The 18,864-nt window shown below is 33.4% G+C and overlaps 2 protein-coding genes across 2 annotated transcripts; both read right to left on the bottom strand.

The window, feature by feature from the left end:
• Window positions 1-708: 708 nt before the first annotated feature.
• LOC144838709 (superkiller complex protein 2-like) lies at window positions 709-14,489 on the bottom strand. Its single transcript, XM_078694161.1, has 25 exons — window positions 14,397-14,489; window positions 13,911-14,020; window positions 13,285-13,391; window positions 13,067-13,184; window positions 12,710-12,890; window positions 12,339-12,511; window positions 11,995-12,057; window positions 11,774-11,902; window positions 11,131-11,276; window positions 10,733-10,879; window positions 10,245-10,329; window positions 9,769-9,875; window positions 9,420-9,566; window positions 8,596-8,689; window positions 8,125-8,337; window positions 7,849-7,959; window positions 7,121-7,351; window positions 6,359-6,634; window positions 5,223-5,596; window positions 4,417-4,627; window positions 3,629-3,739; window positions 2,807-3,025; window positions 2,309-2,449; window positions 1,372-1,587; window positions 709-1,247 (listed from the first exon to the last, which is right to left on the bottom strand). Exons 1-24 carry the CDS (start codon window positions 14,425-14,427, stop codon window positions 1,384-1,386), a joined length of 3,729 nt encoding a protein of 1,242 aa, XP_078550287.1. The 5' UTR covers window positions 14,428-14,489; the 3' UTR covers window positions 709-1,247; window positions 1,372-1,383.
• Window positions 14,490-15,084: 595 nt separating this feature from the next.
• Window positions 15,085-17,659, bottom strand: LOC144837692 (MORN repeat-containing protein 5-like). The gene is made up of 5 exons (XM_078692909.1): window positions 17,592-17,659; window positions 17,028-17,175; window positions 16,473-16,584; window positions 15,582-15,713; window positions 15,085-15,339 (listed from the first exon to the last, which is right to left on the bottom strand). Exons 1-5 carry the CDS (start codon window positions 17,636-17,638, stop codon window positions 15,251-15,253), a joined length of 528 nt encoding a protein of 175 aa, XP_078549035.1. The 5' UTR covers window positions 17,639-17,659; the 3' UTR covers window positions 15,085-15,250.
• Window positions 17,660-18,864: the final 1,205 nt, after the last annotated feature.

The raw sequence follows: 18,864 nt of genomic DNA, 5'->3' as shown, positions 1-18,864 counted from the left end.
CTAAATGAACTAGACTTTCGTTTATCTCTATTAAAATGTATCCCGTAAACGCAAAACGAGGTATTGCAACGCGTTATATAATTGAAAAACTTGGAAAAAAGCAATTTTCAGTAACTCTACATAGGGCTTTTCCAGTGTTGCAAAAACCCCGTCGAACGTCAATAAACATTAAAATCTAAATGAATGCACGAGGTAACTAGACTTTCATTTATCCTTATCACAATATATCCGTCAAACGCAAAACGAAGTATTGCAACGCGTTATATAATTGAAAACCTTGGAAAACGCAATTTTCAGTAATAAATATTACTTCACATAAGGTTTTTCAGTGTTAACATAAATAATACAAAAATACAGTACTACTTCTTTCTAAGTTTACATGCATTTTATGCACTTGAAAATAAATTTTATTTTATAATATGCAATCATGTTATGCATTTCATTAAAAGTTAAAATCTTACCCTTAAATAATAATTACTAAAACTTTGGATGTTTTATTTTTATTTCGCATTATATGCATCTCAAAGAAATCTATTTACTGTATTTGATAAAAAATAAAAATTATATCTTAAATAATTACTCATAGATAATTATAATTTTCTCATAAATTCAACGAAAAGTGTTTATTAAACAAATTAATTATTACTGAAACAGTACATGTTTGTATGTAATTTTATTTTACTTACTGTTTTTTTTCAATAGCACATTTAATTATCAAAGTAAGTCTATCTTTAATTCATCTTATATTATAATTATTATATTATATTATTCATATTTTATTAATAATATGGCAGTTTTACCTATTTTAAGTTGATCATATTATCTTAATATTAATAACAAATTCATATCTTTATACGTTTATGCAAGATTTGATATAACTTTGCTTACTTAAAATCTTTACTTTCATATTTTTTTAAAATAGTACTTATTGCCTTTAAAATCCTTATAGGCCCACTTCGATTAAAGTCTGAAACCTCCAAATCAGGACCACTTTCCGTGTCCCACCAGACAATGAATTTTTGGTAAAATGTAACTGTTTATGTTGTCTTTTTATAAGTGAAATCATATTTTTGTTTTCTTATGGAAGTGAATAACTTCATTAATCCTGCAAAATGGTCTATACAAAGTAATAAAATAATAAATCTTTATTTTTCATGATTTTAGGGGACAATACATCTTTAATATGCTCCATTTGTGTCATGACAACTTTGTTGTGAATTTATATCTGTATAATTGATTTCTTGGTGCTGTAAAAACAAAGAAAAAGAAATTTAAACAGTCAAAACAATTATAACAAACAACAGTTTGTCCAGATTTCTAACGAAACACATTAAATCTATAAAATAATAATAATAATAATCATGAGCATACCTTGTATTATGATCAGCTATGCGTGTATAAACTAGCGGCAAATACTATATCACGCTTGATAAGTTCTGAGGCCTGTCGCATCTTGGCTAATAATGTTGAGCTGCCAATCTTACGACTTGCGTTGCCAACCTCACGGCACGTCTCGTCTAAACGCTGGATGGTACGCACAATAATGCCTTCTGAAACATCCGTTAGTTCTGTGATGTCAGCAAACGGCTACAAGGAAAATTAAGCTATATTTAGCGGGAAAAACCTTTTGTCTCTTAGACAGTGGTGTAACCGCTATGAGCTCAACAGAGCATGAGCAGCCCTAATGCAACTACCCAGCATTGGAGGGCCCATAAAGAGTGCTAATCCAGTGGATTTTCCCCCCTGTGTTACGCCACTGTTTCTCTATGAGGTAAGTTAAAGAAAAACATGTTGGCCTTTATTAGTGTGTGGAGCAGGACACTGATAGTTGAAAAGACATTCTTTGTACTGGTGCAAGTAACTTTCTTCATAGGGACATCTGATAGCCATTGACATAAAGTTGGCATTTGGATTAATGCTACTTTTAATTCATACGCATCCGACAATGAGTAACTCACTAATTACAGGATGGATATAAACTAAAGCTCTGTTTACACTATCAAACTTTATGTGACAACAAAATGTGATGTGCCCATATATGGACATGATGATGTCATACCTCTACCATATTTGGGTACATCACACTTTTTTTGTCAAACTAGTTTGACATTTGAGGCGTGGAGTGGAGTTGAAAGAGTCGCGAGTTACAACCCTGGCATTAGTTCAGGAGTTAACCGTGGACCTTAGAATGGGAAGGCAAGCTCGATTAGGTGTACACAATTAAACCACAAACAATGAAATCACAAAGTAATTTATAATAAAAAAGTTGGCACTTATAATAAAATTTTAGTTAATATTTTTCCCTTACTGTTCCTTTTGCCCATTCAAATACAACTTCTGTGAGTCCAAATTTAAATGTTCTGACAAATTCTTCAACATCAATATTGAGTCCACACTCTTGCTGCAAGACGGCTACATTCCTGGCAACAGACTTTATCATTTCCATACCCTGTATATCAAACGGGTACCAATATTTAAATTATAAGCTGGTAGTGATACACTACTCTACTGTATAAACACATTTTCAACCAAAATCTCATACATAACTTAACTCTGTACTGTATATATTTTTGTACTGTACCATATGCAAATACTGATAATGTGATGCCTAATCTGGCCATAATATTAACATAATACAGGAATCACATGTGATACACATGTGACACTGCATATGATACTGGACATATAATGCCAAATGTGGAAACAGAGTACAGACAATCATATGCATAACTTTTTAACAAATGACCTTTAGAAAAATCTCCCACAATTTTAAAAACCTCTTTCTCAATTGTCCATCATCTCTTACCTTCTCCAGACTATCTGTAAGAGTTGGTGAGCTACAGTTCTTCTGCTGGAACACCATGCAAGATAGAAGTGCAACAATCTCTTCTGCAGGCAGCTCTGTCAGAACATTCTCAAAGATCAACTGTGTCAAAATTAACTCATGATGGCTTATCTCACACCCGACACGACCTTTCAATAGCAGTGACATGTTCTGATCAATAAAATGTAGTTTTTGTAAAACCTAAAAAAAAAAATTCAAATTAACTGTGTCAGATATAACTCATGCCCTATTTTTTCTCATCTTACACAACCTTTCAATAGCAGAGACATGTCTTGATCACCTGATTCCCAGTGCTGTATCTCCACATACTATCTATTTCCGAAGTATCATAAGAATATTTGGCAATACAGCATCTCATTTATATCACATGTGGTGCCTGTATTTATGTAAGGTTAGGTTAAGTGTTAGGTTACTACTAGATACATGTGAAACACATGTGATGTTGTATTACCAAATATTCCTTTGATACTTCGGAAATAGATACAGTATCGAGAATCAGAAATGTAGTTTTTTTATTAATTTATAAATTTGTATACAAAATAGGTTTTCAAAAAAAAAGCAATGTTGCTAATAATTTCAGTTAGATTCAGTTGTCATAACTCTTTTCAGTTTAGAATTATTAGATGTTGTCCTGTGACAATGCTTATTTTGTGTCAACAAAAAAAAAATCAAATACACCTAATAAAAGAAGTATTTGAGAAAACTCTAACCATATACATATACCACAAATGAATTCATTATATTTATAAACATTTTTTTTCACTAAATCTGAAAGAGCAATACCTTGATTCTTTGGTGGTACTCTGGAAGAAGCAGAAGACTATCTTCTGATAACTGGTAACCCAAATCTTTCACCTTATCCCTTAGCGCCATGTTGTGATCATGTTCTGCAAACTACAAAGGAAAACAGAGGAGTAGGTTAGGGAATTGTGAACACTTTTCTTGTCTTTTGCAGGTTCTTCCCACTTTCATTTCTTCATGAATATATATACAGTACAATTATTGCACAATATTTAGTGAACGGTACATCAATAATTTCAATTTATTGTCTAAAAAGGGTAACATATATAAAAACTAAGTTTATTATAAAAATGTTACATTAAAATGAAACATTTACACAAAAAAATATACTTTGTTGGATAGTGAGTTTTGAAGATTGTGGATATACAAATAATGAAAATTTAGTGTTGAATTTTATTCAATTAATTGGCTGCCTTATTTTTAATCATTAGGAGTAGAGCAGTTAAAATGTGGCACAAACTACATATTGGATTTAGAATATTTAACAGCCTACAATGTAAATGTTGACAAAAAGATGAGTGTGCAATAGTACCTTTAATTGTTTCCCTGAAGAGTCACTATAACTACATAAAGTATTCAGACATATAAACTAAAGCTCTGTCCACACTATCAAACTAGCTTGATAAATATGGACATGATGTCATATCACTACCATATTTAAGCATATCCCTACCATAATTGGGCACATCACACGTTTTTGTCAAACTAGTTTGATAGTGTAGACAGAGCTTAAGGAATGAAGTATTTTAATAAATACCAAATGCATTTACATGTTCATCTACAGCTTGGCACATTAAACACTTGTAGTCAAAGACAATCTCCTGTAGACTTTGCATCTTCATATACTTCTCAACAAAGTCCATGTCTTGGATCTTGAGTTCTTTGACAGGGTTGAGCGCTGGAAGACCATCTGGATTATCTTCTATCAATCGCAGAAGCTCTTGTACGACAACACTTGTGAGTTGACTTGGAGGTTTATCCCTGATAAAAAATGTAAAGGATCATCGCTATATTGCCACCACTTCTGGTTGTCTGGTTTTTATTAAGTAGTACTGACGCATAGTAGTGCAGCTTTGATTAAAACACTTAACTATGGGCATTAAGTGACCTGTTGGTCAATTCTTACATACCATAGTATACAAGTAATGAATGTTTATGACTGCAATGGTACAAATAATTTCATGAGGTGAAAGATGACATTCTATTTTCATGAGGCAAAGTAGAGCAACTTTGGTTATAACACCTAACTTTTGGAATTTAGTGATCTGTTGGCCAATTCTGACATACCATAGTATACAAATAATGAATGTTTATGAGTGCAATGGTACAAATAATTTTACAAGATACAGATGAAATTCTATTTTCATGAGGCAAAGCCTGAGTGAAAATATAATTTTGTATTTCACCAAATGAAATTAATTGTACCATTGCATAAATATAAAAACATTCATTATTTGTTTTATATAACATCTAAGTAGATTCTTATCATTTGATTCAGATTGAATAAAGAATTGCAACTGGAGATTGAGGAGGTATTCAGAGAAAGAGAAAGAAATGGATTTTAAAAAAAACCTACCTAAAACGTGGTATCTGCCGCGTGTTCCAATCAGACAATATTTTATCTGCACTGACATCTAAAGTGTTTGATGTAATTTCATACAGATCACTAGCTACCAACTCAACAACTTCGTGTCCACATACACCCTCAGGTTGGTATAAATTAGTCTTTTTAATCATTTGAACCCTTAACTTCTTAGAAAAAGCTGTTGACAGTTTGCTTTCATATCCTGAACTTTGATCACATATAACAAGTGTTTTAAATTTGCTATGTCGACTTGCGGTGTACAAACTTAATATAACACCTAACGTATGTTTATGTTTGTCTGTGTTTACAACGACCACACGGCCAATAGAAAGCACTTTGACCTTTGAGTGTTTTATTGATGCAAGCTGTGAAAAAATCAAGAAAAATATTCAATTTAGAATAAACTAATATAGTAATTTATTTTTTTTATTAAAAGTATTGTCAACACTGTCATTACAATCAATAATTAAATAAATAATACATAAATAAGCAATAATAAAAATGAATTAAGAATTAGAAGTATTGTATTATCATTTTCATGTTTTTGTTTTATTTCCAGGACCCCTTCTGAAACATCCTCTGCCATTCCATTATTGTAACTTTTATTTTACCTAAAGTTATTGTAATATAATGTAATTTATTTGAAACGATAAAGATGAGGAAATCTGTTAGCCTCGAACCCGGAACCTTCTGCTTGATATGCAGATGTCCTAACCATTAGACCACTGGGGCTTTCATGGTATTGTTCCAACTTAATTGGATAATGACTCTTTAACATTCTCGGCGTGGTACGGCGGAACATCACTAGTCCCTAAATTGTATGCACGCGCACCTGGGATCAAATTGATACGCCCTCATCTTTCAGTATTTTATTCACAAAGCAGGATCTCCGAAGAGATACTTTTATATATATAAACACATCAGGCACAGAACATTAATTCTAAACTGCCCGTTTAGTAATGTAATTTATGTACATGTTGTTTCATGCTTTGATGTTTATATGGACAGCAATAAATATAATTATTATATTAACCATTAATCACATCATAATCATTATCAACACATCATATTCATTCTCAACACTGTCATCATAATTCTTCATTATAATCACACAATCATCATTTCACCTGTGTTTCTTGTCTTAATTTATTCAGTGCCGTACAGGTATCATAATACTTCTCCAAGTCTTCCTGACACAAGTAACAGTACACTGGCTTGATTGACTCCAGCTGCTTTGTCAGAACTTTCAGTTCCACCTCTTGCTGGTGCGAATCCTTCCGTGTGTGGAACTCTGCAAAGCTTCTCTTCATGACATCTTGAACCCGGATGACGGCAACGGTCAAGAGATTCAGAATCATGGTGTAGGTCAAACGGAATCTCGACTCCAAGTGTGTTGGCTTCCCCTGATATGTAACAAAATTAATTTAACAAAATGTCATACAGATACAGTGGAATCCCAAATTTAGGACACCCCTATTCAAGGGAAACTCTATTAAGGGGACACCTCCTAGTCAAATTAACAAGGGGCAATACATGTTTTAACGCTGCTGCAGGGAACCTGTCTTCAGGGGACATTTCTATTATGGGGACATTTTGTTGGTTTTTTTTTTATTTCATACAAACTCGCCAATTACAGAATGGATAAAGTAAATTAATAATTAATAAACTAATTTATCGTGCTTACTAAGTCTCATTTGAGGCTTAGAGAGTGGAGTTGAAAGAGTCGTGAGTTACAAACCTGGCACTAGGTCATGATTGAACCCTGGACCTTGGGATTGGAAGGCAAGTACCACCAAGCTACAGCTCCCGAAGATATCCCTTAATTAGGGTTTCTACCATTATTTCCCCATTGCAGTCATCCCTATGTCTATATGTTCTATTCAACCTACCAGCATCATGGATTGGAGATCCGATATCTCTGGCACATCACCCTTACATAGTATGATGACTAGACCAGTTGTGTCCAGACCTCTTCTGCCAGCCCTCCCTGCCATCTGAATGTATTCTCCAGGCACAAGATTTCTCATGCACGTGCCATCATGCTTGCGAATGGAGTCGAAGACTACGGTCCTTGCTGGCATGTTCACACCCATGGCAAAGGTCTCAGTGGCAAACAAAAGCTGAGGGAAAGTGAAGAAGCATGGGTATAAATATGAATAAATAAATGATACAGGTAAAGGCCAACTCAGACAGCATGATACGACGAGGCCAGACAAAACATCTTGACTCGTCGGTGCTGTCCAAGATGAATCCGGACAAGACAAGTTGTTTTGTCATAATGTCATGCACGGTTTTTAGGTCATCGGGAGAACATTAAACATGTTTTATTTTCTCTCAACGAGACGATTTGTAGGGCCTCGGCGTACGACTCTGTCTGAGTTGGCTTCAACAGACTGAAGTTTAAATGAATATATAAAACTATTTATCTGTGTTCTCCTAATTAATATGATGACACAGTATCATGGGTCATGGCTAACCCTCACATTAATGCTTTAATGATCTTGTGTACTGTTGTGACCTCTCTTTCCTCTTATGGCTAATAGGAGCATATTACTACCTTGTCAAAGCAACAGTTCTCACTAGTATTTCAACCTACTATTTGAACACCAGTGTTTACCTTAACTAACCCTCTTTGGAACAGCATTTCAACCACCTCTTTCAATATTGGTAGCACACCACTATGATGAACTGCAATTCCTTTCTTAAGGAGGTCTTTCATGTGGAGAACCTGCCAATAGTATACAAAAGTATTATCATCAGAACAAATACAAAGTTTTAACACACATCTTTAAAAATCTACAATTAAAACATTGTTTTAAATATTATTCAATATTACAAAATTAAAATTACATTTCTATAAGAAAATGACCAAAAGGTCACATTCTCAACTGACCTGCGGAAGTCTCCTATCTGAGCCTTTTAAGCGACTGATGCATTTCTGTAAGAATATTTGTATCTGGCTTTTCTCGCTGCTTGTTGTAAGGTCGACGGTCGTCAGGGATGATGAGTTCTCGTCACATTTCTTTTTGGAGAACGTGAACACGACAACTGGCAGCTGAGCTTTCTTGCGTAACATTTCAACGAGTGATAAATATACGTTCTTATCCTAAAATAGAGGTGGGTAATGAAAACAAACACATTTTTAAGTGGCAATGGTTTTGAATTGGCTACTACTGTACACAGCTTGTGAAGAAAAACAAAAACAATGTGTTCCATTTGCTGCATATTCTGTGGCAAAAACATAAGCTGCTCACGGCTGACACAATTAAAATTTTAAAAGTTGTCTCCGGTCTATACGAGTATATACAAAAATGAATACCTTTACCGACAATAAACAGATGCAATTTTTTTGTACAGTACTTACATTTTTCAAAAATCCGCCTCTTCGATCTTTAGAACCAAAGCTTTGCGATGATTTAGTCTCCCGATCTTTCTTAGCATTTAAGGCTTTTTTATAACTATACAACCAAAGACAGAAATATGAAAAAAATAATATTTATTCTAAGCTTTCATCTTCAGCAGTGTTTTTATATAGATTAGGTTATGGTATTTATTAATTAAAGATGCAAAAAAAGAGTGGGAAAAAATGAGAATGAAATCTGAGTTGACTATTGTGAGAATGTTATATCATTGGCAAGGATCCCAATGGAAATAAGCTAATAAGCTTTTTGGGCTATACTGGAAAATCTTTTATAAATGTATTTGTAATGTCAGTAATTTATGTTATCACTTTATATGTATTTTTTATGATGATTTTCCTAATAAATTTAAATCAAATCATAACAATATAACAAGCACTCTCCAATACTGTGGTAGGCGAGGTACAGGTGAGAAACTCTAGGTCATGTTTACACCAGTCGCCCATATAAACAATCCAGTAGAGTTTTCCCTGAGGTACTAGTCAAGAACATTTATTAATTCAACAAGGCCATATACATGGCTGCAGTCACGTGCTCAAGGTAGTGTTTACCAACCAACCGACCAACCATCCGACCAACATAGTGAGCTGTAGAGTCGCGTTGCACGCGACTAAAAATGGCAATAACAATACATATAAAACACCAGTACCTGTCATGGAATTGATTTATGGGCAAGTTTACATAGTGGCTTCATAGGCATGACTCTTAGTTGTAATTTGAAAATGTATCAGCAAGCATTTTGATCTTTATGATCGCCTTAGCACCTTACCCTATAGTATCCATTTTGTTGTTCTTGTCCACAATCAAGAAAAGTTGGTCACTGGTTTTATTGCTGTTACCAGTGTACAGGTAGTGCTCCAATGGAACTGGTCGTTTTAATGTACTAATCACATAAATATATTTTTGTTTTGTCCTCCTGAAAAAATCAAAAGTAATTATTTTACTGTATAAACTAATAATATTTTTACAATTTTCATGTACTTGAAATAGTAATAAATTATAAGAAAAATAAATAAATAAAGGTAATTGTATTATTTTTTATCATCACTCTTATTTCATTTGGAATTTGTTTTTACAATACATAGTACAGTACAGATTGAAAATAAAATAAAACTTACCCAACCCAATTAGCAAATTCCATAGTATTTGGTATTGTGGCACTTAGCAGTATAACATTTACAGTACTAGGCAACATAATGAGGACCTCTTCCCACACAACACCTCGCTTTTGAAGATAAATGAAGTCAGAAAATACAAAAAAATATGATTATTTACAATTTGAAAACAAACTCTATGTGAATTATTTGAATCATGTATAAATATGGAACATTGGTACTAATAGACATTTTTTTGTAAAGAAAGTCAGAAAATACAACAACAAAAATATTTACAATTTGAAACAAACACTATAGTGTGAATTATTGGAATCATGTATATATACTGAACATTGTAGGTACTAATAGACATATATTTGTAAAAAAAGTTAAAAAATACAAAAAAACACTATACTGTAGTGTGAATTGTTGGAATTAGGTATAAATACAGTGTAGATATTAATATACATATTTTTGTAAAGAAAATGAACAAAAATTACCTCTGCGTCACTAATATAGTGTACTTCATCAAAGATAACCCACTCTAAATCTCTAATAGTATCAGATCCATTGTATAACATTGATCTATTGGAATTATGATAAACAATTTAGTGTGGTAGTAGAAATGAGGTAAGATTATCGAAGAAGAATTTTAGACAATAAAAATGAAGAGCTTTGTACGTAATGGGGGTTAGGCCAGTGTACTAGTTTACACAGTCACTACTTATACATAGTTACCAACCTGAGAGATTTAAAATGCGTGACAGCAGACTACACCATTTTTGTTGAGGGGGGGGGGGGGGGGCGGAGAGTTCGTATTTGAGCCACAGGCTTACGTCGATGAAAATCAGTGAAAATAATTGTTAAAATCAACAGTATATAACTTGCACAATGACTTGCCAACCAAGCAAAGTGCCACTAAAATTATTAAATGTGTTCATATGATAACAGAGAATATATCAGAAAATATAATAAATTTATTTGATACCTCAGAATCTCTGTGGTCATGATGAGACAAGAGGCTTTGTCGTTCAACTGGACATCACCGGTCAGAAGTCCAACATCTTCAAAGGTGTTTCTAAAATCTCTATACTTCTGATTAGACAATGCCTTGATGGGAGATGTGTATACTGTTCTAAAAATAAATTATTATTTATGGAAATTATTTATTTAAATTAAATATATTTAATCTAGGTGTATTGACAAGAACAAAATTTAAACACTGTTTTTGATAACCTAATCTTGCATGATACAGACACCACATGTGATAAACATGAGATGCCAAATACCAAATATTCCTATAGTACTGGGCAAATAATTTTGTATGTAGAGATACAACACTGAGTATCGGGTAGTAAAATTCAAGGGAGTAAAGTTTACACATACTTGGTTCCGTGTTTAAGAGATAAAGCAATCGCATACTCTGCTACAACCGTCTTTCCAGCTGACGTGTGCGCCGACACAAACACACTCTCGTGGTTCTCAAGACAAAGAATGGCTTGCTTCTGGAACACATCCAACTCAAAGGGCCACTGAAGAAAACAGAAAAAAAAATGTAGATAAGAAACAAATCGAACATAATTTTGATGTATAATAAGAATTGTTTTACGGAATAAAGCCTACTTTTAATATATTCACAATTATTATCTACTTTGATGATGAATTCATTGTGTGATAAAATGTATCCATCAAGAATTTTAACGTGCTCAGCCAGGAAGCCCCTGTGGTCTAATGGTTATGATGCTCACCTTGTCAGCATGATGACTCATGTCCGAGTCCTGTCGGGGAATTTATGGGATCAATTTATGGGACTATATCAATTGCAACCATGATACAGTGTCCCAGTATTTAAACACTTTGTTTAAATCTATTTAACTTCCATGTGTTAACGATACCCTTGACTTATTAATGACTATTTACATTTTCTTTTTAATTTGGCAACTATAGGGGCAATGTGCATGTTGGTATGACAAAATCAAATGCTACAGTACAATCTATGCATGAAAGAAAACAAAATGTCTACACTTACCTGGTAAGCCATATTTGGTATCTTCTTATAAAAGTCACCAACAGGAGCCATGACATCCACTTTGATGGCCCATTCCTTTTTAGCAGGTTCTTCTTTTACTGTCTCTGCCAGCCTAGATATTTCATCAGCCTGTTTGACAAATAATTTCACTGTGAGATTATTTTAGCATGTTATAAAGATATTTATTTACTCACTTAAAATATATAATATAATTTACATACACGTTGAAGGACATCTTCTAATAACTCGGCATCTTTTCCATCAACCTCTGTGAGTTTGTTGTCCTAAGAATTAAGGAATATTATTTTTATTAATAGCGGTAATCAAGTTTTCATAAAAAATACTTTCTGAACGAGTCAAATAGATAAGCGGTTAATTTATTATTTATTATGTGATAGTAAAATGGTATATTAAAAAAAAAATGTGAAAACAATTTTTTTAGGGGGACAATATATCTTTAACTTTAAAATAGGTTAATATAACTTACATGTCAAAAAACATTCATTGGTGTAGACAAAAGAAAATATAAAATAGTTGGAAGGCAAAAAAATCATAGTAATAATACCGGTTCACTTGTTTTTTCAACCTCTTCGTCTTCCTCATCACCAAGATCAAATTCATCATCTATAGTCATAAGGTCAGTCAGTTTCAAGACTGCCCCATGTGGTGTTGTTCCATTATCAGTCGCATCTTTAAAACACATTCCATTCTCAAACCCAGGAGGAACGGTCAGAAGATCTTTATGAACAAAAAAAATCAACCATACTTATATTATAACACACCTAATTATATTCTTGACAATTGATTGGCTGATTTTGTATCACATGGCAGGGGTAAAAATTTATCTAGCCCATCATTAATCATTAGTAAAGAATTTTTCAAAACAGATATGAGTAGATTTTTGGCGGATTTGTGCCACTTCATCTGAAAACTTACCATCATCATTAAAATTAACTTGAATAGATTCAGTGATTGCATCGATGGATGGTTCGTCAAGACCTCCAGGCCAAAAGGGTTTGTTAGATGAATGACCTCGTACTGCGTCTACTGGAGCACCAGGCTGCCGGAGCATTGACAACGAGTTTTGAGCAGTAAATCCTGTGTTTTCTAGTGGCACCTTCAAAGAGTAAAATTAGGTCTGATAATATTATGATACTGTCCTATTCTTAAATATGGTAGTGACATGCTTAAATATGGTAATGATATGACATCATCTTGTCAAAGTAAAGTTTGATAGTGCAGACAGAGCTTTAGAGATTAGAAGAATATTTATATTATGGTATCTAACCTTACCTCTTTAAATTTAAGTAGTTCGCCTGTTGTTTGGTTTCTCTCAACTTGCAACTTATACTGTAGAGGGCAGGCTTCAACATTGAATAAGCTCTCAACATTTTTTTCTCTTTCCCAAAATCTAAAAAGACAATTTAATGATTAAAGAATTTGATCTGCGGTGTTACCTGTAAGGGACCAGGTGTGCCTGGGGTGCAATAGTAATATAAAACTTATCTTACTTTTGAGCACGCTCCACCTTATGAATGGGTAAACGTTCTGGAGTGTTAAGGTATTCTGCTATCTGGGATTCCAGGCTTTTGAGAACGGGAGGCGGTCCAACGGGAAGCTGGAAAAAAATAATTTATTACATTTACAAAATATGTAATTTTTAATATATAAACACCCAGTAACTGACAATACCAAATTAAACTTTCGGAGTATTAATAATCTAATAAATTGCTTTTTTTTATATAGCGACTAATGCACTTGTCAATTGTATGACCCACTATACGACCCCCGGGAGAGGTGCGTCATGGGTGTGTCATTTACAAATAATTACTGACGCAGGGGTGCGTCAAAAAACCTAGATGGTACGTCACATCAATGAACAAGGTGTGTCAATGTCCGTCACTTTACCACCCACCATATCATAAACAACATGGTCACAGTGCGTCAAAATGGGTGCGTCATGGTCACCTAAAGGTAAGTCACCTTTTTGACGCACGGGTGCGTCATGGTATTCAAAAGTATGACTCACATCGGACAAATGACGCACCTCTCCCGGGGGTCGTATAGTGGGTCATACAATTGACAAGTGCATAAAACAAATCAATTCCTATGTTTTAAGTTTTCAAAAAAGACTTACTGTTGTTATTGTGGGCATGAAGTCCTCATTATTTACTTCAACTGTCTGCACATTGTTACCCAACCCACACTGTACCAATCGGAACTTCATCTTTTCTATTTCATTTATATCTAGAATTAAATTTTTAAAAATATATTATTAATAAAGCAAAATCAAATTTATTATTATTATTAATATATTTCTGACAAGAGGTATATAATGCAAGATTCGTTGTTCTAATTTTGAGATTTTACTTGCGTGTAGGCTACCTGTACCCCTGTACATTTTCACATTTGAGTATTAGGCCTACATATAGCCCGATTGGGAAATTCCCATATGTAACGCAACTCTAGCAGGCGGGGACGCAGCTGTTTGTGGGCAGGATACCAGCCTAGCTTGGCCTAGCGCCTACATATTTTATCCATTCAAAGGCCTCATTTTAAAAATCAACATGGATAATTATATGGTCATACGATTATAATGAAGTTATACAACAGTTGTATTCACCTATACATTGCTTATTTTCCTGATAAGCCATCGTTTTTCTTTATACTTTCTTTGAAACATGCCACCGAACAAACCTGCCTCACACTCTCAATTACATTTGCTGGAAGACAAAGCGTCAGCTAGACGTCGTATTCTGATTTGACGCGTTACAATAAATGCATTTTTTTCAGGTTTTTATTTAGTATTTTTCTCTTCCATGAATGCCGCGGTAAAAGCAGCCACCACCAGAGAAACAAAATACCATATGCTACTATTTAAGTTTAAGTTAAAATCAAACACGTTTCTTTTATTAGGTTTCTTATGATGAAATACAAATGTTCTGGATATTTAGTGTGTTTGTATATATTTATGTATTTTGAATCTGAATTCATATTTTCACTTTTTTTTAAATGTTTTTTTTAAATATTTGTATGTGTATTTCTTTGTAGAGAGCCTATCGACTGTTATTTCATTTATAACATTTCGGTAATACTACATCATTGTCTTACATTTTGCTCTGTTCATGTTTTTATTTGTCAGGAAAAATAAATGATATAATATATTACAGAATACTAGATATTAATATTATTATTATTTAGTTTTTTAAACGTTCCTAGCATGCAAATTTTTTTATTACGAGCACAATCAAATGCCTAAAAAAGAAATCAAAGGCCCCACCAATATCTAATCAACAAAACAAAAAACTCAAAGAAACTTCAGTTCTTCTATCATCCTATTTACTAAATTCTCCATGATATTTATTTACAATATTATTACACTGCATGATCAAATGTACACATACAATTAAGTTAGTTTGGTTATCGTTTTTACAAATTTTACATTATTTACATTTAATATCTAAAAAATAAAATATTCTAGGCTTGAGGAGGCTTGGCCTGGTATCCAACGATCTCATCCCAGCCCTTGCGACACGTTCTTATCACCCAGGCATGTTCGTCGTCATCTACAAAAGAAAAAAATATTAATCATCACAAAAGACAATAAATCAAATATATTGGCAGCCATTTTTGTATTATTTTATATTGAAGGAGAAGGCCTACACAAAATTCTGAAATTGGGGTTAAAGAATAATTGGGAAGCAATCACAACGGTGAATACTTTATAAGCATGTGCAGATGAAAACATTTTGCAGTCATGGCATTCAACAATAACCACAACTCAGTTTTTTATAGAACTAGAACTCACCAGCATTTCGTAAGAACTTGTGATTATAATCAACAATGACTCTGGTTTCGGGGTTGTAGAAGCCATCTCCGGTATCGTAGCAGCCTTCGGGAATCTCCTTTGGAGGTATGTGATCTGTCAGTTGGGAACGTCCTAAGAATAAAGCAGAAAAAATGTTTAAATATTACTAAATACTATATAAAATTAATGGAGACCAAGATTTAATTGTTCAAAGTCTAAATAACTTAACAACACTGTCTCTGAGAAAAACAAATAATGTAAATATGATTATTAGTAAAGACAAATTTGTGGAAAAGAAATAAAGTTGAGAATGCTCAAGTTACAAAAATGGGACGTGGTTTTTTTTTTCGGTCAACAGTATCCTCTATTTATTATCGAGTCCAGGGGAGAGGTAAGGAGTGCAGTGTGTGACATGACAAAAAGCAGTATCGTGTGGTGGCTATGTGAGAGGAATACCTTTTCCGTTCAGAAAAAAATTCAGATGGTCGTAAATTTGCTTGTGTGCAAGTTTTTTTTTTTATTATTTGAATTCAGAAAAAAAACACATATACAAAATTCAGTTATCTTTGTAATCAGAAAGTAAATATGGAAAACCGGGAGCATAATGTTAGGCCAGGAGACGACTCTAAAATACGGGAGTCTCCCGGCCAAAATGGAAGTGTGCAACTGTCTAGAGTAGGCCTCTAGTACAAAACCTGACTTTCCTTATGTGTTTAATTGCCATGCAAACGTTTAAAGCTTTCCCACTCGGACGCAACACAACAACGTAGGCACAATGCATGCGAGTTGACCAATCACAAGTGACAGTTCAAATGATCCATCGCTTCATGATTGGTAAAATTACTTGCAGCGTGCTTATTTTCTGCTGCATCCAACTCTAGCAATGCCTACCTGCTGGTTTTAGGCCTTTACATATTTCTGTGTAGAACCGTCTATCATAACCATCGCAATACAACCATTCTGGCTCATCATATTGCAGACCATCTACAAATGTGTATTTACCCTGTCAAAACAAAAAACATTTTCAGTTGTATGTTATATATGTTGTATGTTATGTTAAGAAAACAAGGATGATTGTAGACTGACGCACATTAGTTTTTTTTTGCCCTTATGACCTCTATATCATACTCAAATCATCATAAAATACCTCAGCATTTCAACGTTTACCAGAGGTGCGTCGCACTCTTGTAGCAACTAAATCGGTATTGGACTTAACCTGCTAAAAACAGAATTCTGAAAGTGTCAGCGAGTGTGTTTGAAAACAGGTTTTTTTATTATTCAAAAGATCAGGAGATTGGATAAAATCAGGATGCCTTTGCAGCTCACTTCTAAGCAAAAATGGGATGTTTTTAAGGCATTATTATCCCTGTTTGTGTTTGTTTTTCATCATTAATGAATGTGATGAGAAGTGAATTGTCTCTCTCGATCCTATCTTCTCAGACTCACCTCCACTGCAATTCCATCTTCCCAGATTGCCTCATATTTGCTTCCATTGGGAAAGAACAGCGTACCCTTTCCATGGAACATCCCATCTTTCATTTCTCCATCATATTTTGTATCAGTTGGAAATGTATACTGGCCTTTTCCTTCCAGACTGAAAAAAAAAATTATTTTAAATCAAACAAAAATACAAAAAAGGAAACGTTTTAACCATTTGAACCGAGATTTATAAAAAGGTAGGAGGCTACATTGGATTTTGTTCTATGTCTAGATTGTATAGTGGGCCTACCCCTAAGCTATTTATAGAAATTATAAGGTTAGGCCATAGGCTAGGCCCTGCCCCAATGCCTCGACCTGGCCTGGGCACCGAGAGTGTGCTGTGCTGTGTTCACACTCGCCTCGCTCGGAGAAATCACAACGCAAATTGGCCTAGGCCTAGATTTAAACAGTGTATTAACACATTTATATTACAAAAATAATATATTCACTAATACCGAATGATGTCAATGTATTTCTATGAACATTGCAACCAAGTAAAAATAATTCGAACAATAGCAAAGAGACATTTACCGTCCGTTTTTGCAGTCGCCTTCGTAACTACTGCCAGTATACTCCATGTTTAAAGTTCCTATGACTACGGCAAAGGTTGGCAGAATATCAGATTATTTTTTTACCCAATTTAATTTATAAACAAGAATTAAATGCGCGTTATACACAACAGAAAAATGATAATTGTACAGTTTCAGTGCAACAATTTATTATGACATTTGAATCAATTGAATTCATATTACAATTTCAAAAAAATTCCATTAAAATTAAAATAGATTATTAGGAAGCCTTGACAACAACTCCATCATCCCTTCACGTCACCCACTCCAAAGATACTCAACTAATTGACAGTTTAAGCAATTATCATACTAGGAAAAATGATATATTAATTATTTCAATCAAGAACATTCTTGCATTTACATAATTTATTTGTTTTTTAAACAAATCCTCCAATCCTAATAAATGTGATTAGCTCTACATGAAATTTATATAAAAATAATAATATATACAGTAAATAATTATTTCCTTCAATTAAGTAGAATTCATTTTTTTCTGAAATAAGAGGGGACCTGTATTATAAGTCCCTCTTAAATAAAAACAAATAACTAATTTGGTCTTTTTTAAAATCTATAAATTTTTTTATAGCAACAAATGACAAATACACAATACTAAAATGGAATGTACACTCAACTCATTAGGTGGTTAATGTTAATTATCAGGTGGGCTATGTTAATTAACAGGTGGGTTACATTCAAATACAAATATACAAACAATTTTGAATATTAAAAAAAAAATCTTTCAAAATACATTTCCCTGCCTTTTCAGTACAGGTGAATTTATAAGAACTATTTACATAACAACTGTTTAACAATTATGTGTTTTAAAGCTGAAACATACACATATTTAATATGTATATTAAAATAAAATATGAAACTGGTAAGAGAGAAAAGATAAGCGAATTCTCACTCGCAAATATTGGTTCATATTACCATTTCATTTCTCGGCAGTTTAAAGTCTCTGCTCCCACATTTAAAAATGAATTGTACAAACATTTTTTTCAGATAAAAAAGTCCAATATCAAGGTGAATTTTTCTCCAATCTGTTATACAAAATTTGTAAAAACACTTTTTCAAGCTATTTATAGGCTATGTATACAAAATACTGTAAAATAAAACTTAAGCCTCTTTTGCAGTTCCACATCATACCAAGTGAACTGAATACCGTTATAGAACTATTTCATCCCATCATTTCGCCTCTAACAAAATAAACGTTATACCAAAACGTTGTGCCTCTT

This window comes from Antedon bifida, chromosome 3, assembly GCF_963402885.1.
Source record: "Antedon bifida chromosome 3, ecAntBifi1.1, whole genome shotgun sequence".
Classification (NCBI taxonomy): Eukaryota; Metazoa; Echinodermata; class Crinoidea; order Comatulida; family Antedonidae; genus Antedon; species Antedon bifida.
The sequence above is the reverse complement of the archived record's forward strand: the minus strand, read 5'-3'. Positions and strand labels throughout refer to the sequence as shown.